This window comes from Gymnogyps californianus, chromosome 20, assembly GCF_018139145.2.
Source record: "Gymnogyps californianus isolate 813 chromosome 20, ASM1813914v2, whole genome shotgun sequence".
In the NCBI taxonomy this organism is placed as follows: Eukaryota; Metazoa; Chordata; class Aves; order Accipitriformes; family Cathartidae; genus Gymnogyps; species Gymnogyps californianus.
Genome location: NC_059490.1, coordinates 292,857 through 313,958, shown reverse-complemented (window position 1 = coordinate 313,958; position 21,102 = coordinate 292,857). Strand labels below are relative to the sequence as shown.

At 43.2% G+C, this 21,102-nt stretch overlaps 1 protein-coding gene across 1 annotated transcript in view; it reads right to left on the bottom strand.

Moving 5' to 3' along the window:
• The window catches only part of BAZ1B (bromodomain adjacent to zinc finger domain 1B), a 51,053-nt gene extending 30,192 nt beyond the window's left edge, over positions 1-20,861 (bottom strand). The window contains 8 exon segments of the mRNA XM_050908734.1: positions 1,357-3,052; positions 5,361-5,558; positions 6,421-6,542; positions 10,658-10,856; positions 11,753-11,897; positions 14,054-14,170; positions 20,713-20,759; positions 20,762-20,861. Of these exon segments, the coding sequence (XP_050764691.1) occupies positions 1,357-3,052; positions 5,361-5,558; positions 6,421-6,542; positions 10,658-10,856; positions 11,753-11,897; positions 14,054-14,170; positions 20,713-20,759; positions 20,762-20,824 (2,587 nt within the window). The 5' untranslated portion in view covers positions 20,825-20,861.
• Between the last annotated feature and the right edge of the window lie 241 nt (positions 20,862-21,102).

Genomic DNA, 21,102 nt, shown 5'->3' with positions numbered 1-21,102 from the left:
GTTTGTTATGTGGAAAGGAAGCAATATGAATTCAAACTTTAAGGAAAGGCTTAATCCTTCCTTCCCTGCCAGAGAGACCTAGTTTTCCTTGTGGAGTCCAAAAGAATGAATTAAGCTTCCTCACCACACAAGCCAAATGATTCCTACCTCCATCAATGTAATATTGCTTTTCTTCATATATAACTAGTACAAACTATCAAGTGAGAACAACAAGAAGCATGCCAAGGAGTAGTGTCCAAACTGTATTTAATTTTGCAATAAAATCTTATCATGAACTTGAACTTGCTGTCAAACAACTGGAACACTACAAGAATTGGGGCCAAGAGGCCGTTCAGCTACAGCATGTTAGATATTTGGTATTTTGTTCTTCTGGAGAAGTAGGACAGCACTCCAGATCTTCAGCAGTTTATTGATACTTCTGAGACTCACAGTTCTAAACAGAAGATCTGAAAGGTCTATTCACTTTCCATGTGAGGCATGGTTGTATCCAGTCTACTTCCTTAGGAGCCTCAGGGTATTCCATGTTATTTACCTGTTCTTGGTCTCCTAGAACAGATACTCCCAGATTCCAGCTAAGGCACATAAGCCAGGCTCCATACGGGATGCTTGTCCCTCAACTGTTTCAGAAGGGAAATAACAACCTAGATGAGCTACGCTGTCCTCTTCCATCTGCCCAGTACCCACATTTACAACCAAAAAAATCCCTGAAGTGTAATTCCAAAGTATTTTGTTCTTCATATTCCATACTCCTTAGCAAAAAGCACTACTTACACAGAGGCATACAAAGTTTGGTATTGCAACTCGTGATTTATAGAGGTTTGAGTGGACAGTTTATATTTATACAACTCCATAACTAATTCTTTAAAGTGAGAAACTGTAAACTGAAATTTATTGCCTAAGTCCTTAGCTGGAAGAAAGGCTGCTAGCATCAATCTGACAATGTGCATGGCAGCAAGGCCAGCAGCAGCTGTAGGAACTAGCTTTTAGGCAGGAAATATCTCCTCTGTACATAAGAGCCAGATGTTTGGACGCAGACAAATTTTTTTTTTGTGTGTTTTCTGTCCCCAGAACAGATTTTCTGTTCTCTAACCTTCCTAGGCCTGACAGAATTAGAAAGGCACTGAATAAAAGATGCCCACAGATAAAAATCTAGAAGCAGTTATTGCTTTTTCTTAACATACCAGATTTTGAGCTGCCATAGGAACCATAGCAGCTGCATTATACTTCTCCATATATATTACATATATATACCTTAAAACCAGGTAATGCTTTTGAAAATAGGCTGTCAATTTTGCCATTAACTTCCCCTCTACTCCACAACACATGAACGCTCTACTCTCCAGGTATTTTTCTTACCTCTCATTTGTATTTCTTGTTGCTCCCTCTCTTTCTTGGCTTGAATGGCAAGAAGGCGCCTGCTCTTCACAGCACTGATCATATCATCAGCTTCTATTTCTACCCGGTGCTCTATTTTCATCATCTCATTTTTTTTCTTTTCATTTCTTCCCATCATATTCTCATCTTTCCCATTCTCCTTGTTCTTGGCCACCATTTCTTTTCGCTTCTGTTTTTCTGCTCTCTTCTTGTCATTTTCTTCCTTCAAGATAGCTAGGCGCTCCTTCCACAGCTCAGCTGACGTCTGCTGCTTAGCCTCCACATGGTCCTGCACTGAGTACGTCATTAGAATCCGGTGGCACAGCGCTCCAAGTATCCGTAATTTCTCTTCAGGAGTCAACTCAAAGAACTCCGATGTCTCCAGTTTCTCCAAAAACTCATCCTGTACTTCATTATCCTCAAAAGCTGCCGAATCCTTGCTTTCGTCTACATTATCCGAGACCTCACTTTCCTCTTGCACATCTGACTTGCGTAGGCATAGGCGAACCAACTCAGAAGCAGAATGCAAAGTAAGTGGTATTTCAGAAAGCTTCATTCCCAGCTCAGCATAATCTTCAGCAATTTCATCCTGCAGTAGGGTCTGCAAGAGAATGACCAGTACTCGGTTCAAATAAAGGAAGCCTCCCTTTTCTGCACAAAGTGCTTCCATCAGGGAAACTGCCGTAATGGGATATTGAGCATCTGGCATCAATAACCCTGAGTAACAGCTCAGGAACTCCACCACCATGGCGACGTCCCCAAAGAGCGTATTAGGAAGTCCTTCTGGAGTATCAACCAGTTTAAAAGTAGGCAAGGCCTTCCCTTTAAGATCTTGGTCCTCGTATCTTTTCTGTTTTTCCAGTTTTTCCTTCATCTCCTTCTCCTTCCGCTCCTTTGCTCTCTCCTTCAGTTTCTCTTTCAGCTTCTCCCTTTTCTTCTTCATGTACTCCTTTCGCTGCTCCTCTGTCATGGTGGCCCATTTCTTCCTGTGCTCTAGAAGCTCATAGCGTTTCTGTACTAACCCTCGCAAATCCTCAGGGAGACGGGCACGATCCTCATTTGAGAGTAACCTAGCTGTTTTGGAGATGATGCAGGAAAGAGCACTTTTTTTGTCTTCCCGGTCTTTGTTTTCTTTGTAATAGGCAATGAGATGGAGTGCTGCAGGAGGCAGATGTTTCTGAGGTTTGCTGGAAGACCTAGGGGTGCCTCCAGAATTCCTGGGAGCCCTGGACACCTTAGTGGTACCTTTAGCCATGTCCAGCAGCGTCATTTGTTTCATTTTCATCTTAGGGGTCTTCAAACCTTTCCTAGGAGACTTTGATTTCCCCGATGACTTCTGCCCATTCAGAACCCTTTTGCCTCTCTGCTTTTTGTCCAAGGATTTGTTGCTGCCCTTTCCCAGTCGGCTCCTCTTTGGAATGTGAAAGTTAGAACCAAGTTTAGCAGGTGACACGATTTTCATCACTTCTTCCAGCTCCTCCTTAGGACTTTTTGAATTCTTAGAGTTTTTCACCTTCAGCGGAGAGCCAATAATAGATTTCTCCAAATGCACGTGGCACCACAGAGTAGGGCTCAGTGGCTGGCCTAGGGATGATCCATCAGCTTTGGATTTCTTAGAAGGCTTTCTGTCAGGTGATCGAGAGCTCTTCCTCTTGGTTGAGGGGTTGAGAGTCATATACTAAAATTAAAGAATTATTTTATATTAATATTTACAGGTAAATAAAGGTTATCTAGATCCTTTTCTGTCAATTATTTTTGCCTATGTTTATTTTCAATCAACAAGGAGTACTCAATACGTTAAGGGTAACAGGCTTCTGCAATAGCTTTCAATATTCTGCATTGTAGTCACTACATTGGTTATGAGGTCATTAGCTCATTCCAGAAAGTTCACATTTAACTTTATAAAATGAAACACTACAAAGAATTTTAAATGTTTCCTACTTCATTACATAAAACCACTTTGTTTCTGCTGAGAAGGTTGTGGGGAGGGGGGTTGCTTGGAAAACGCTGGCATCCATTTCAAAAATTATATATTTTCAAAATTAATCAAATCAAGTAATTTTCAAAAAACTATTCCTCTGCTCAGAGATTTCTTAGTGAGTCATGCAGGGTTCAGTCCTGGGCCCCACCCAGCTCACCACCCAGAGGAAAACCGAAGGAGCACAGAAGTGATGGGTGACAGGAGTTCAGAGACTGGTTTCTGAACGGCCTGAAAGCGTCTGGAATGAAGGTGAGACAGGATTCAATTCTGAAGTAATGTGATTGAATATCCGACTGTTTTTAAGCTGGTGAAATAACCTACCTGACAGCATACTTTTAGCACAGAACAGTTTAACCCAGAGCCAAAGAGAGACTGATTTCAGGACTATCTCAGCATCTCAAATTCAGTTTCAGGATGCACCCAGAATACTAATACATTTCAAGAAGTGAAAAATAAAATACAAGGATATAACCTTTAGGTTACAGATAAAATTACCAGAAAACAGGAGCTGAAAATTTGAGATTCCTTAGCAATAAAAAATTCCACAGTGGTAAGCACAGCAAAAGGTGCAAGCACCTAAGAAGCATTTATTTAAGAACAGACATACACAAATGTGATCAAGTTAAGACTGCCATAGGAATATTCAGATTTTCTGGCTCATGGATGTTCACTCTTGAAGGTTTTAGTTTAAGAGCCCTCATTAGCCCATTAGAGCAATTTTTACTGAAGATTGCACAATCACCAAATCCAGTGTCTGCATAACTTCATTCTACAAAAATTCTGTGTTGAAATCTTTGCTGAAGAGAATTACCTAAGCCGAAAGCATCCAGCATTGATATGAATCATGATAATTACAAATTCACAAATATTAGATCTACAACTTATACTGTATATCCAACTGTCACTTATGTACAAAGTCACAATATTTTGTCAGAACACTAATCCTGGATTAATAAATTCTCCAGCCACTTCTCAAAATTTAAAAACTCAACATAAATTCAGTCTCTGTGCCAAGTGGGAAACATGCTACAGAAAGCGCCACCCCTAAACATAAAGCTAAGGACTTCTGTAAGTCAAACTGAAGGTGTTACAGTTTTTTTTCTTATACTAAGGGTACGCCTTCATCCATCAGTGTGCTGAATAAAAGAATTTGTACACCACCAGAAAATACTTTAATTTCTATTAAGGCAGTGACCCCAAATACTACAGCAAGGGTAAACACAGCTCAAATATGAAGAATTTATTTTTCTCTTTAAGCAAATTTACAAGCGTCCAGAAGAATCCATAGAAGCTTGCTAGAAAAGGGTGTTCTCCTCCTGATGAGGAAAAGGGATATAGCAAATATTTCTCTTACAGTTTTAGAACAACGCTCGACAAAGACCCGAGTCCATGAAAAAGTGAGTTTATTAAATGAACTAAATAGTGCTTTCTACACCCAAAGATAGATTCTAAAACAGCAGATTTCATGATATGGCATTTACTCAGTTAACAGTATATTTGGCTGGTCATTACAAAGGGCTGGAAAAAACCCATCCCTGCTACTTAGAGTATTCAGTACAAAATTTGTGGTATCTGCCATCACCCAATCCAGCACCATACAAGAACCAAGCATCATGAAGTTAAACACATCCAGCTCTTGCACTGTAACCGTGAAAAGGGCCCAACAACTGACATTACCAGGTAAGGACTACAGCTCTTTCATTTGTCTTATACCAGGAAATCATGTCTTTACTTGTAGACAAGTAATGCAAACTATTGGAAAAATCAAGAAAAGGTAGTTACACCTCAAATTTTCAAAGCAGACCACTGTTTCAGACATTCAAACTGTGTCACCTCTCAAAAGGTCAATCTTCAAAAGAGTGGGCCTTCCTGCTCTGCATCTCTCTAAGTTGATGTAAGCTTGGGAGCACCAAAACCCACCTGGCACACTGAAGTCTCTGCCAAGACTGTTTAAGGGTGGGGAAGTGGGTGAGAAAGCAAAGGAGGTACTTTCAGGAATTCTTACCTTATGTGGGTCAAGCAAGAAGTCACTAAATTTACTGGGGAGAGAGTATTTCTTCACTAACTCATCCTCCACTACCCACGGGGCATTCTCACACGTGCCAGCCCGTAGCGCGTTATGACGGATGAAGTATCTCAGGATCTCCTTGTTGGGAGGACGCTCTGTACGGACTAAGCTATCTGCTGGTACGTTGCTGATGATCTTGGAGATAACAAACAGACAGACTGTTAACATTTAACTTCTAACCACATTATAAATACATATCATATGGCTAAAAGGAGCAAGGACCATTGTACTGCTTCATGTCCACAAACTCTTCGCTCTTTCAAAGCTCTCTTGCAAAGACTCAAAACAAACCAAACAGAACTTGCAGAACCAAGATACACTAAAGAGATTGGTAGGAGATTCGGTTAGCCAAAAAAGTAAAAAATGTTAGTTTATGTTGCAGATTTCTTGCCAAAGCCCACTGCTTCATCTCTGACCTTCCTCCGGCTTGTGCTTGCTACTAACTTAAAAGCTTTTACATATTAATGTTTATTTTGTTTTGTTTTTTTCCTGAGACCAGAGGAGTAACTCTGCAAGTGGTACTCATTAAAGTAAGGTCAGCACTGCCTCTCCTGTCAAATTAGCAAACATGACAAAAAGCACACAGCAGTGCTGCAGCACACAGAGCCTCCCAAGCACAGCTACCTACGAGGGTCAGAGAAGCTCAGTTAGAACAAGAGCAGCAACTTCTGCTCATGATTTAACTAGTCTACCTCTGACCACATTTCATTAACTGCCTGATCAGAGATTAGCCAGTTAACAGCAACCACTCTAAAGCTACTGTAGCACTCTGACTCAGTGTGTGGTACCGGGGAATTGTCAGGTGTCTCCACACACAAAAACCAATTATATATAGAAACAGCCAGGCTAGTCAGCCTCCTAGACAATTACAGCCATCCTGCTTCCAATACCACTACTCCGGCAGAAAGTACTACATTGTGCTGTATACACACCGATAGCGATTATTTAAACTTGCATACTCATGTTATAATAGAAAGGATTCAAGCGGACAACTCACCTTATCTTCATTTTTCAGCTTGACATCATATTTGTGTGGCAGGAATTTAGGTGGAACCCACTTCCTTTCTTCCTTCTTCAAAGAAGTGGGAAGCTTCCGAGGAGACCTACGTGCTCGATCGTCTGATAAAGCAAGGTAAGACATTAAGTGTCTTAGTATTAGAGTCCAAAAACCAAGAAAAGGTTAAAGAATCCAGACCATCACTGGAGTGGGCACCCCACCTATCGCTATGTATACAGTGTTTGGTTAAACTAGAACATCACGAAAAAATCCCAAATAGGGTTTTAGAAATATCCTGAAGATGCAGGCTAGGAACAGAGTCCCTAAACAGCTCTGAAGTAGGAGGTAACGCCTATCTTCAAGGAGTACAAAGGACCACTTGCAGCATTTAAACCCATCTCTCTACAGACAGTAAGCTGCAACTATCTATGCAAAGGGAGAAAATGTCTGTAAAATTCATGAAGGGGAGACAGGTTTCATAACCTAACTAGTAACCTGCTTAGGGAGCTCCTGCCGAGAGCCCTAGCTGTCTCTGCCATGCCATATTTGAAATAATTCTACTGCAGGAATTACTGACTCTAAAATAAAGTAACTTTCAAAATCATTTAACTTTGGTGACCCTTAGCGTTTTACAGTTACGAGCCCTACATGTATGGGCTAGTTTAGCTGGAGATTTTAAGCATACTTATACAACCAGTCTTTTTATTCTCAAGAGAGATGTAACTGAAAGAGTACAAAGGCATTACATCTTCTTGCCAGCTGGTGTTGAGTCTATTTTTTCTATATTCAGATAGAATATAAAAATGTTAACCATTTAAGACAAAATCCAAGCTTACTGAAGAAAGGGATCCCCAAGTGTTTTTACGTTTGTGGCTATGACTCAAAGAAAACACTAAAGCAAGCATGACAGATGAGAATAATTATCTACTAAGTATACACAGAATACAAGTAGATGCTAGACCTAAGTCAGACTTTTAAATACGTGTATATATATACATATCATTGTCACATTGTAAGCCCTATAGCATTTAAGCTTCAGCAGCATTATAGCTTACATGGCATAAAACCAAGTTCTGCCCCCCGCCTTCCAAAATCAGTCACCTTGGTTAGGGAACAGATCACAGATGCTACGGGCTCACTGCACCATATACATAAACGTACAGCTACTTCCCACAGAAGTGCTACATTTCAGATAATGCAATGTAGAATCCTCTGCTCCAAGCACCACTCATTATAGAAGTTTTTCTTTAAAATAAAAACCGCTGAATTTCGTAACAGTGATGGTATGTGTGAAAGCAGACTAACACTCTCATCACAAGTCAGGCTGAGGCATAACTTTTGCCCGCTTTGGTTCCACATTTGTATTAAAAAATCGTGAGAAGTTCACAAATACTGAACTATGCTTTTCTGCTCAACAGCACAATGGAAGTCACATACCAGACACTTCAAGCTCTGTAAAAGATCTGATTTCAGAGATCTGCCTCAATGTCTTTTAAGTGGCTGAATGTTATCTTTGCTAGATGTGTGTACCACACATAGCAAGTTTATATTTAAGAAATAACAACGTGTTGCTTAGTCCTGGCTCTGACTTTGAAGGACTCAGTTACGCTGCTGCCTCTGCAACAGGCCTCTAAGTGACCTCTCCTTTTGTGATTTACTTTCTAGATTCTAGAAATAGGGATGACTACATTGAATTCCATCAAACAGCACCTGGATACTCGGGGGTGGGGAAGAAGAAATCACTATACATTCCTTCCTGAAGTTATTTTACAAAAAGCATTCTTCATCTGTTGTTGCACTGTACTGTAATAAGACTTACATTCACTATACTACTGGAACCTCATAAAGCATCCATATGCTGTTGTCTCCTTCTATTCACCACTTATTTTGGATTTTCGAAAGCAGTATTAGTTCCAAGTACAGCTCAAGCTGCAGAACCTGCCTTCAGGAGTTCATGATCCATTTTCAGGAAAAACTAGCCTTTCCTCTCACTTCTGCAGATTTTCCAGAGTTTACTCCCTAAGCAACTAAAAATACAAAGCCACTTCAGACTGCACATATGATGCAATAAAGCTAGTATAAAGCCTTATTTTTAGGTTCTGAAGCACAGTAGACTCCTAACCAGAGAGACTGAAGCTCTCTTTCCCTGCCTCTTTTTTCCTCCAACAAAATCAGCAAGTTTGACATAAGTATTAGTAAAAATGCTAAGGTTAACTCTGCCCCCTCGTGTGTGCACAGAAAGATACAGCTCTTATATCACACACTGTTATGCAAATCCTGTTACTGCTTCTAAATGCTCACTCTTGCATAGTGACTTCAACTCATATTACCAGTGGTCAAGTATGCAAATTATAAGAAAAAGTCAAAGTCAGTGTGGCTAGGTACCTCCAGATACTGTACACAGCCTCCTGCAGGTGCAATTCAGGGCCTGCACCCACTAAATGAAAGCAAGTCTTTACTACTTCTGTAGCATGCTGCATAAATGTAACAAATGCTACGTAGTTATTTTAATGGACTCTGGAATACAGATTCAGTAATGAGTTTACTATGAACCTATGTTCTGTTATAACCCAGAATATAAAAAGCATTAGCCATAAAATATCCTTTTAATAAATGCATAGGTACAAGGAGAAGAGTTAAAAGAATGAGTGCTTACTGCTTTTACTGATTATGTTATGACTCTGCTAGCATCTTTGATTTGAAAATGTTGAGGTTCATCTTTTACAGAAAGGGTAGGGCAGTCCCAGTTTATAGAGGCGACTAAACACAGGCCAGATAAGCAGCTGAGCCAGAGACTGAAAGAGGCGCAGGAATCCCCATCCCTGCAGTACTCTTTCAATCTCAGAGCGCTATACTGGCAATGTCCATAAGAGCACAGCTGAACACAGCTGGTTAGAATCCTGCAAGCCAACAAACAAAATATTATGGTAGACTTTACTAAACACCCAAGCCCAAAAATGCTGCTGTAAATTTGGTCAATGAGCATTTTTAAAGTAAAAGGTACTTCCCACGCCTTTTACGAGGTAGTTCGAGAGAACTACCACTCAAAAAAAAAAAAAAAAAAAAAAAAAAAAAAAAAAAAAAGAGCATGCATTAGTCCCTCTCCAAGCACTACTACTGTTTCAAAGGATGAGTATAAGGCCAGATCGTTTCTGCAACGCTTTTTTTTCCTTCCTGGTTATACAGAGCACTGCAATGAAATCAAAACAGCTCATAACTTTTTCCAGTACCGATCAGAAACAGTTGACAATTATTAAGCTTGGTAGAACTCGTTTGCCACTCCTGACTTTGCTATTAGCTTGCTGGGCTGTTTTCCGAGTTTCCTCTTCTCCATATTAGAGGAGGTTATAAACACCTTCCCCAGGAGTTGGAGTGGCTATTTACAAATGTAAACAGTTTATTACATTTATGTGCCTTCAAAATTAAGCTATCCAGATTAGAGCTATGCTGTGGGGTTGGTTTTTTTGTTTGAAAACACTTTTTGAAATCTCTTTTAAAGAATCTTATAATTCCATTTTTAAGAAGTTACACAGGACATGAAACTAATTTTTTTTTTTTTTTTTCTCCTTCAACAGTACCTTCTCAGAGTCAAGAAAAGCCTTGGACATCCACTGTTTAGTTCTGCAGCAAGGAGGAACAGATATGAAAGAGGGGAACAATGTTTCAAAGCATGCTTTATTTTGAACCCTTAGAAAAAAATTAATATGCATTTTTCTGCATGAATGTTGTCTCAGCATTTGAAAATTGGAAAAGGGATAAACCAAAATAAAAAACAACCCTTATTTTTTATGTCAACTGGGGACATAAAAGAGCATTAGAGCTTGTCTCTGACTGCAGAACAACAGGCTTTAGAACTAGAGATGTTTGTTCTGAGAATGAACATCACAACAGAACTTTATGATTCTGCGTGAACCTTTGCTGTTCCGCCCCGCCCCCTGCTTTTTTTTTTTTAAATACACTTGTTATACTTTTGAAGCTTATACATTTCATGCATAGCTTTCGGTATTACACCTTAGAATGACAGCACATTTTCTGCTTTAAAACAAGCAAGAACAGTAGAATGCCAACAGCACTGATGCCACCAAAGCTGCACCACCAACAATGACAATTTCAGGATTTCATTACATAACACTGTTTAAACATCACATACAACATTCACAGCCCAGGCCCAAGACATACATAAATTCAAATACTCACTTCCAGGTGCTACCTACTGGCATGCTGTCTTACTACTTACTCATACTTTCCCTCCTGTTGTCATCCTCCTTCAGGATAGCTTCCTTCTGGTTGTCCTGGGCTGCCTGGCTGGAGTTCTCCTTGTCACTGGATGGGGAGTCACAGGCTCCGTCAGATTTCTTTTCCGAGGCCTCTTCATCAACTTTCTCCAGGGGATGTATTTTTACTACTTTCACAGGCAACATTTTCTCCTTACCAACCTGCACGGAAATATTGATGAAAACTGAACCTGAGCAAGACACGTGAACTAATGAGCTTTAACACTACGAGGAAGGAAAAAAAGCAGCTAAGACGACCTACAAACCATAATTTGGCAAAACACTTAATTGACATCCTCCTTGAGAGGAGCTCATGATCCCCCTCATGAAACAATTACAGGATTTCTTTCTACTACTCCTACCTGGAAGTTCTGTACAAATTGCTAAGAAAGAGAGTACTGCCAACCCACACGTTTTTCCAGTGTTTAATAATGCTGCTTTCTCAGCCTAAGGAAAGAGCATGTGCGCAAGGTGCAAGCATGCTCTCTCAGCAGCCCCAGTTGAGAGAAGATGTCCTAAACAGATTACTAACAGAGAACATTTTATAACTTTCCGTTATTTTTAACAAGTTTGAGTTTTCCCCATCATTCCCAGTTTTGGAGGGAATTTTCTAATCATTAGAGCATCGCTAGAGATTTGTAAGCAGTTGACTTCAAGCTACATTAGTTTAAGACTACCACTCCTTCCAGGAACGTGTTAGGTGAAAAGATTATAATTTTTAACTTCTTTTAATTAAAATACGTATTTTTATATATATTTAAATATATATACAGACCATCACATATTTAAGCAGTATAACAAATATATCTCTATTTCCTCACGCACACACATAGATCAGTCATTTTTCTCTTGCCATCAGTATGGGTCATCCACGTGCTTCTGCTTATGGAACCGTTTTGCATTCAAAAGCAGGTGCTGTCACTGGGATTCTATAGAAAAGAAATTCTCACCATCTTTCTGACAATCTAAGTGGCTAACATTCTTCCCATCTCCTGCCTTTAGATATCCAAAATTAGCTCTGTGCAAAAGCAGGGGATAAATGGAAAACAGATCCTTACCTCAAAGTCACACTCTTCTCCCACTGCAAATTTGGTCATGATCTCCAGCCAAGCTGCATCCACCAACTTTTCCAAAGACACAGTGTTGTGGTGGACTATTTCCAGTACCAGTTTCTCATACCAGATGGGGAACTCCTCCTTCAAGCTGAGCAAGCACATAAGAAGTTTTCGTTATTCAGGGAATAAAAGCCAAAATGCAAAGTAGCCTCCCATTTCGCAATTCCCGGAACATTAACAGCCAGGACAATGTTTGAGGCAGATGCCACATTAGCATGCAAACATCCAGGGGCTCTTTGGTGCCCTCCCCCCAGCACCTCCCCAAAGTGTTAATTGGCATGACAATACAAATTGTACTTGCCCTTCCCAGAAGGAACACCATAAATCATTCTGGAAGAGCAGCAATGACAGTGAACCCTTCCTTGCTGGTTATTCCTGCCTCTCTATTAGATGTTAAATATCTACCAAGACCATGTCATTATTGTGGGGCTTGTTACTTTAAAATTTTTGCTTCCAACAATAACATGATGCTGATGAACATTTAGCATTTCTTTCTTCCCAAACAGACTGCTAACACAGTAAAGAAGATAGAGGCAGACTTATGCAATCAAATTATCTTTCCAGAGAAAAATATTTTGTGTGTTTCACCATGTCATGTTCTTCAAACTTTTTCAATTCAAAGAAGAGAAAGGACTGTTAAAAATTTACTTGACTGATTTCCTTTCTAAAAGATCAGGTCAGTTAGCTGATAGGAGTACTAAGAAATATATTGCATAAAGCTTCTGGCTAAAAAGTAAAGTCCGTTTCAAGTTACTGTAAGGAGGAACAAAATACTCCATTTTTCCAAAACCCTTTTAGCTTCCCAGACTCAGGGATCCATTGCTGACAATCCTCAGCTATATTTGCTGTTCTACAACTGCCGTGAACAAATTTATCCCTTTAGCAAACTGCCTAAATGAACTTTTTTTATTCAGACTAGTGTCAGGTATTACAGCAGCCAGCAAACTGCCTGGGAAGCTTTTAATCCCGTTTCAAAGAGACAAGACCAAAATCTCATTTCACAGAGTCTTTTTTTCCCCACATTTAGAGAGACTATAGCTAAATTTGTTATTGAGAAATCTTCCATTTATATTTCATTTACATTTCTTAATGTTTTCAGAAGTGGCCAACCAATCCAACATTGTTAACCAAAAGCAAGCAACACTAGACCAGTGGTTTTTGACTCAGGATTATAAATTTATGCAGCTGGCTCTGCACCCTCCTCTCAAACAAGTATGCTAGGGAAGAAAGACTGAAGACAGTAGTACTTCAGCCCTCACAGAAACTAGGACTATTAGCAAACAGGTTTCTTATTTGTTGCCTTTAAGGATGTGATTAACCTCAAATGATGGGGAATTTCTCCTTAGGCTAAAGCTGTTAACTCTTTTGCCAATGAATCAGAAATGTGGATTCTTCATGAAAGAGAGGCGGCAGAAAATTTCACCTCTTTCTACTGCTGACAATCTGCCCAGTTTAAATCCAGGAAAAAAAAGTCACAGAAGTCCAAGTCATCAGTTCACAGAACAGAGAAACATGCCATTTGTTTGGCATAATTCCTACAATTTGGTAATCACAAAGTTATATATGTTGGTTGAGCCAAGGACTTGCACCTTTACAGCAAATTCACTTCTATGGCAAGGGTCACGCTGGATCTCAACCAAGGATTTGGGGCCTGTGCTGCATGCTAGAGGGGAAGGTCAGGGACAAGCAGCCCAGAGGAACACTGGTGGTCTGAACAGAGTAATGACTCTTGCTGGTTTCCTTTTGTTCTGTATTGTTTCAAGTAGAGCAGATCCCCAAAAATCTCACTCCGAAATAATTTTTTTATTTAGTATAACAACTGATTCCAATGCAGATCTGGAAAAAACAACTACAGCTGTGGACCTGGCTAATGTGAAACACTTCAATGGCCTCTTTTTTACTGTGTTTTTACTTTAGCTCCTCCAAGATTTACTTTTTTCCCCTCTGAAAAATTCGCATTACTCAAGGGGCTTTAAAATATGCCAAGTACCATATGCTGAACTATTTTGGTTCAAGTAATACCAAGATACAGCACTAAATAAGTACATTACTCAACTGCATTAGTGATGGCATCAAATTTGGACTTAATTTGCTTTCAGCTCCAGAATCCCCAGATCTACTTACAGCCAGTAAAAAGCTACTTACCTCACCTCATAAACTAGCAATCACATATCATTCCCAAGTCCACACTTCTGCCCCAATGCCTAAAGATAGACACATACCAATTTCTTCACTGGTACTTACAGCTCAGCAACTTCCTGCTCCTCCTCCCAAGCCTCTTTGTGCGTCAGCTGGCTGCTTCCTGTGCTTTTGCACGTCCATATTCGTTCGCTGTACCTCTCTAAACGCGCTTCATACTCTCTGTAGAAGCGGCAGCTCAGGAAAACAGGATTTATGCAGTGGAGAGCATAATCACAGTAGCACAAGACAATCAAATTCAATTAAACCCTTATACTGGAGTGCACAAAGGCTGAGGATCGCTACAGTACAGTTTGACCCTGCGTCTACCATGGAGATGCGTTAAATCTGATCGGTTTTCAGATCAGGATGCACTGGAGCTTTCTGCAGCTATAATGCCCATCCTGTTCAGCACTGGCATACAGAAGGTGCCACACCACTGTCAGTTCAGCTGAACTGCAGAAGGGGAATACATATGGCTGAACGTTTCGTGGCATTGCTAAGTTACTTTTCAGCTTTTCCAGTCTGATTCATTGGAAAACAGCACAAACAATATCACAGGCACACGCAGGAGACACGGCATGGACTGAAGCTAAATGCCCAACAATAACTACTACTACTAACGCCTTAGGGTGGCGTTACAAACTCTAGATGCAAATTACCAGTCTACTCAGTACCCCTAGTCTTTCGAGGAAAAAAACCCAAAAGCTTTGAAATCAAAATCACTAGAAAGGCCACCTTTCCTTTGGTTTCCAACAAGAGCAGCCTCTTGCGTTAGCACACAAGGATCTTTCTCACCAACTACATCACCTGCTTCCCATATCACAACCAGCCTCAAGGTTAAGTTATTCTGGCCGTTAGGATTAATGGGTGCACAGGCAAGTCACTGTGGTGCAGACAGCATTATGAATTACAGCATTAGCTACTCTGTTGTAAGCATCTGTGGCTATGCTCTACCCGTTCCACCTAAGCAGTAATTAACTGTCAGTGTAAACAGATATAAGCTACTTCATACTTTCTATGGATAGCACACGTACAGGCACAATTATCAGAAAAGCGAGCACAGTGTAAATCCATACCAATTTACCCCATGGCAGCCTGCTTAAGTTGCCATATGCTTACCGATGGTAATTTAAGTGGAGAAATTATAAGAAAGGCAAGAAAAGCATCTTTCCCTTCTCCTGCAGCATGCTCTCCAGCAGAAAAGCAAGCACAGAGTACAAAGCATACTTGTAACAACTACAGCGGCTCAGCCTGCTGCAGCACAAGTGCTAATTATGAGAGTCTCTGTGGGAACAAGCAGATTGCTCCACGCTCCTGCGAAGGCAGAGCCACCAGCCACAGCAAATCACTCATCGTATCCTGCATATGCTTTGTCTTTCAAGAAAATTTTAGTGCAACTAACCTTTTTTTTTCTTTTTTTAAGATTCCTATTAGGAAGCCAAATTACAACTCCAACAGAACCAATTTTCTTGGACATTTCTTCACAGCCTCAAGGTAAAGGACAACAAGGTACAGAAGCTGCACTGTGGACATTGATATACAGGTATCTTACAGCCACAGCAACTGGTGCTACGCAAGAATATAAGCCAGGAACAGAGCCACCTCCAGAGGAGGCTGCTACTGCTGACAGCATTCCCTCTGCCCGGAGCAGGTCTTAAAACCAAGGAGAAATCCTGCGGCTCCCCAGCATGCCCTGCTTGCGGAGTCTCCCGCTCTTCAGCGGATGAACAGCGATCTGACAAGTCATCACCCCACGAAGTTTTGAGCACTCTGGCCAAATCTTATCCCTCCCTGAGGTTTCAAAGATGCTTAAGTTTCCGTAGAAACGAGAGGTGCTACAGGGCAGGGGCAGGAAGCGCCATCGCTGCAGTGGGGCAGTGGCAAGGAGTAACCACAGCTTACAGAGGAACTCATCGGCACAGCACCACCAACCAGACCAGAAGTGTGATTTTAACAAATTTTTGTAGTGATACTGAGCTGGGGGGGGAATCAAACAAGAAACCAGGAGTCCTCCTCGCATTTACAGCAATTAACCACTTTAATAATGACTAAACTGCAACCATAATACTATTCCTTCCTATGCCTTTCCCACAAAAAGAAGAGTTAAAAGCAAATTCAGTCCTCGCAGTAGACAGGAGCCTAAACATACAAGCAACAGCGGTCTTCAGCTTCATTCAGCAACCCCACCTTCACTCTCCCCTAGGCTTTACTTCTGTGTGTCTGTGGACACCACCTAGATACGAAGGACTCGCAACTGCCACACCACGAGTGCTAAAGGAAAGACACACTTCTTAAGGGTTCAGGACATTGTCTTAATAAACCTTCAGTAGTCTAACTAGAAACAAATATTTGAGATACATCTGGGAAATAAAATTATGGTCTACTTCCCTCCTACATTTATCAACTTTCTTCTCTCTAGACCTGTGAGGAGATGCCTTTCTTACCAGCAAGGAGAGCAAATAAATGCTGATCTCCAGTTGAACAATAATGGAAAGATACGTTTTTTCCTAACGCCATTTCCCATATTGACAGGAAGATCCACAAGAATTTTCCCTAAGAATCTTCCCCTCCTTGTACGCACCTATGAGAACAAGCTTAATCGCACCATATCAGGACCCATATTTTTCAGATCAACACCAAATTTAAAAGCAGCAGGTATAGCAATTTCCCTGTCAGCTCAGCTCTGCCTCTCAAATGCAATTTAATTCCACCTACAGCTGGTCAGCTCATCTAACACTGACCCCTGGGCACATTCCTTAACCAGCACTGGAGACTTGTGCCCACAGTGCCTGCCCACCCTGCCTTTGTGCTCTGCCATAAGCTCTCAGGCCAGGTTCTGCTTTGAAATCCTGGGGCCAGCACAAAGCCAAAACACATGAGGATGTTTTTGCAAAGTTTACTGTAGCTCAGACTTTCCACTACACATATGCTATGCGTCCTTTCCAGTCAGATTGGAAACAAACCCAAGAAATTTCAGACTGTTCAGCAGGTCTGATTCAGGACTCCAAGTGAGGGCTTACTGGTATGCCATAACCAACCCATCTCTCTACACAGTTGGAGCTGCCATTCCCACAAATTCCCAACACAGTAATAAATAAAAAACCCTGGACACCAGCTACTTGTGAACATTTCCCAAAAAGCCATGAATAACACACATGTTAAATTAAACAGCTGACTACCCACTGTGTAACAGTTAATACATCACATCTGTTTGCATCACACTGAAGATCACAATGTTGAAAGGCAGAAAACAAAGTTACAGTAAAAACAAGGGACCATTTTAAAGAAAAATATTTAAAAGTAAACAAGCTAACCACTGCACAAGAGGACTATTAAGCGGATACAAAGTTTACTTCTTCCTGGGTTATTGACGCTCTCCCAGAAATGACAAGATAGCTTTAGAGTAGCCTAATTGTTTCCACTTGTATTAGCTAAAAAGGCAAACTTACCAGGAAGGTTGGCACATTTATAAGACCCTACTCCCTGGGTGGGTGGCAAAGTTCTCCTAGAACTGCAGAGCGCGACACAACTGTGCTTTGGTGCTGCCGTCTTTCAGCCAGAGTTTAACTGGCTGATATCACGCGTGAAGACATGAATGACAGCCTTCAACTTGCATGCCAAACACGGCCCGATTCCTCATGTTCTCTGTGCTGCTTACCATAAAAAATACTAACTAAAGACAGACAGCAAGCTTTTATCCCGGGATGTAAGCAATATAGCTTCCCAAAACCGTACACTGATGGCTGAAGGAAAGCTTTGGCTGGAGTAGTCCCTTCTCACCAGTCCAGGCTGGTTAGCTCTCTGAACCGAGCATCTCTCTTGAGTTGGCAGCGCAGCTTTCCAAACGGCAGCCAGTAGAGCAGGACACACACTGCAGCAGTCCCCTGCACTAACGAAAGAGATGACCTGCTCACCAGGGAACAAATTCGGTGTTTGGCAGACATCAAATGCTCAGTACATGCGCCATAGACCAGGTGCACAGGTGACATAAACCGGACAAGACCGTACCACACGTGAAGCATTTGCCTGACACCTCACATATCTCAGAGCAGATCCTACAGAGCTCCTGCAAGGATGAGTCTACCCCTGACTGCCCAGCCATCCACCCATCCCCACACCCACACAATTAGCAAGGCTCACTCTGAGTCAGACACCAGAGGCCCAAGGCTCCAGGCCCAAGGCTTTGCCAGGATGCAATGGGCTCTACACAGCATGGTTTCTCTTAAAAGGTTTTCAGGGGATTTGGCAGCCAAAGGAAGCCACATAAAGCTACAAAGAAATACCAGACCCAAATAAACACCTGAGCTCTGATGACCAGCCTATCCATCTGTCCACCACTGCTAGACACTTTCTTAACACATGCCCACGGGGCAGATGTCTCTCCTCACATACAATACCCCAATCTCCATTTTTTGTTCAACCCAATCTACAGCTGCAAATCCTAACCAAAAAAAAAAAAAAAAAAAAAAAAAAAAAAGAGAGTCTTAAGAACTTCTTAGGTCTTTCAAATACCTCATTCGTAGCTGTGCAGTCTAAGAACCCTTTGGGGAAGAGCTGACCACTAGTTTTTCAAGGTGGAAAAAGAAAAGTTCAGGAGACCTTATTCTGCCAGGCCTCAGCATAAACGGCACGGAGCGCTGCTCTGGCGAAGACACGGAGCGCTGCTCGGGCGAAGACACGGAGCGCTGCTCTGGGCGAAGACTCGAGCACCTCTTGACACGCCCCCCTCTGCAGGCCTTCCCATCCACAAAAGCCATTCCTCTGCACTATCTAGGATAAACAGAAGTGACCAAAAAAAACCCCTCCAAGTCTTCCTTAGGTAACATCTCCCTTCAACTTACTGACTCATTTGCAATTTTCTGTTCCACTTTTTACCTAGCTTACATTACACACAGTCAACAAATCAAGATAGAAACCCAACATTACTTAGTTTCTCTTTTTAGCTTCATGACGTCTATCTGCCAAGATGAACTTTCTAGAACATGCTAGGCTGTCCGCCGCCCACGGCACCCCATGAAGTACTTTCTCCAAGAGAAGAGCATCTCTCTAGAACCTCAGTGCTTGCATTGGTTTCCTCTTTCCTTCTGACCCTGCAGCTAACGCCATCTGCTCTGAGGATGAGAAACCATCCCTTTTTTTCCTTAATGTTAATACCACCCAAGTGCCTGCAGAAACACGTCCTCCATCTACTCATGGATCCACAAGAGCCATACCAACAGGCTGGTGCTCTCAGAAGGTGCCCCATAACTCCTCTGTGCTGTTCCTACAAGGCAGACAAACCTTAAAGCCACATCCTCTTTTACAAAAGCAGTAATGAGGCTTAAACTCTGTCTTTTTCATCACTGATTGTTCCTCGTAGGGAAAGTGAGAGAACAGGTCTCTGCCCAGTCAGATGGATGACTGAGCTACTTTCAGTTTGCATGCACCACAATAGCAGGTTTTTGAGTCACAGACTGAATGCTTTAATTTAAAATACTGTTAAAAAGCAAGTATCTAACACTCTACCCAATCTTATTTTATTGGGCTGAATGCATTAGCAATGCCTATCTGCACTCAGATATGCATTTCCTCTTCAAAAGCTACCTAATCCTTCCTTAGGGGCTTTCACTAGCTGTTCTTCCTACTGAAGTAACAGGACACTCTCCAATTCAGGGATCTGTATAAGTTCTGGAGTCCCTTTGTCTTCTGTGCCACCAAGATCTCCGAGGTATGTTCCTATAGTCATGCATTTCCGTCTCACTTCCAGTCCTTCCTTCAGTCCTCAGCTCCTCAGATTTTGATCCTTACAACACAAACAACAAACCAGCCTCCTGAAGTAGCAGTTTGCAGGTTACAGCGCAGAAGTCCTGCCCCTCCAGCCCTACGGGGGACCTGAGCAGTAACTCTGCCTTCGTGGCTGCACATCATCTGTGACAGTTATCTGCCTTGCCCACGTCCACTTCCTGCTGCTCAAGGACTGTCACACGCTGACTCACGTGGAATCATAAAAAAAAGAATTATGTTTTTCAGGCAAAAGCAGCCCAGAAGAAGATATATTCAGAATGAAAACCTGGGTTCTCCACAAACGAGCTGCATCTGTCACTATTTTATTCTCCTCCCTGTGGGAGTCTCTAGTTTCAATGCCACCCCTCACCCACGGGATACACACCCCAAATTTGTACCGCAACCCCCCTCGAGAACTGCTCCTGCGCTAATTGCATTAATTAACCCCTGTCCACCGGTATCTGTTGAACACGCAGCCAGCTCCCGGTTCCCGGCAGCCTTTACCCGTTAGTTTCTTTCCACGGCCGCGCTGTCTCACACCGCTTCAGCCCCGCGGAGCTGCTGTCCCCGCTCCCCCCGCCTCGCCTTCCACCCGCCTGGAACCGCGTTTTAAACCGGGCCAGAAACTTGTCAGGGAACAACCGGCGCCCCGGCCGAGCCCGGCGGCAGCGCGGGCCGGGCTCCCCTCACAGGCGCCGCCGCCGGCCGGGCCCTTCCCGCGAGGAACCGGCGCCGGAGGAGCCGAACGGCCCCGCTCCCCGCCCGCCCCGCTGCCGCTTTGTTCTGCCCCGCCGCCCCCCCCGGGAGGGCCGGGGCCGCCGCGGAGGCCGGTTCCGCGCCCAGCAGCGGCGGGACCGCTCGGCCCGGCGGCGGCCGCCGCGGCAGGTGACAGCGGCGGCGCCGCAGCCCTCCCCGCCGCCCCGTCCCCGTCCCCCCGCGCCCCCGGGCCGAGCGGATACTCGCGGGTGCGGAAGGCCTCCTGCGTGTGGGGGATGACGAACCGCTCCCCGGCTCCCCCGGCGGCAGCGGCTTGGCCAGCGGGAAGGGCTTGCGGCCCAGCAGCGGCGCCATGGCGGGACGAGGCGGGGTCCCGGCCGGAGCCGGCGGATCCGCGCGACGACCGCGGCGGCGGCGGGACCCGGGCGGGAGGATTGAAAAATGGCGGGAGATTCCCCTCCCGGGCGGGCGGCGGGCCGAGCCTCGCCGCGCGCACCCCAACCTGCCTCCCGCCCCGCAGGGCCCGCCCCCGCCGCCGCGGCCCCGGGAGCCTACTGGCGGGCCGTCGGCGCTGCCGGCTTCGGATTGGCTGCGCGGCCCGCCAATCGCGCTGCCTCGCCCCGCCCGCCGGC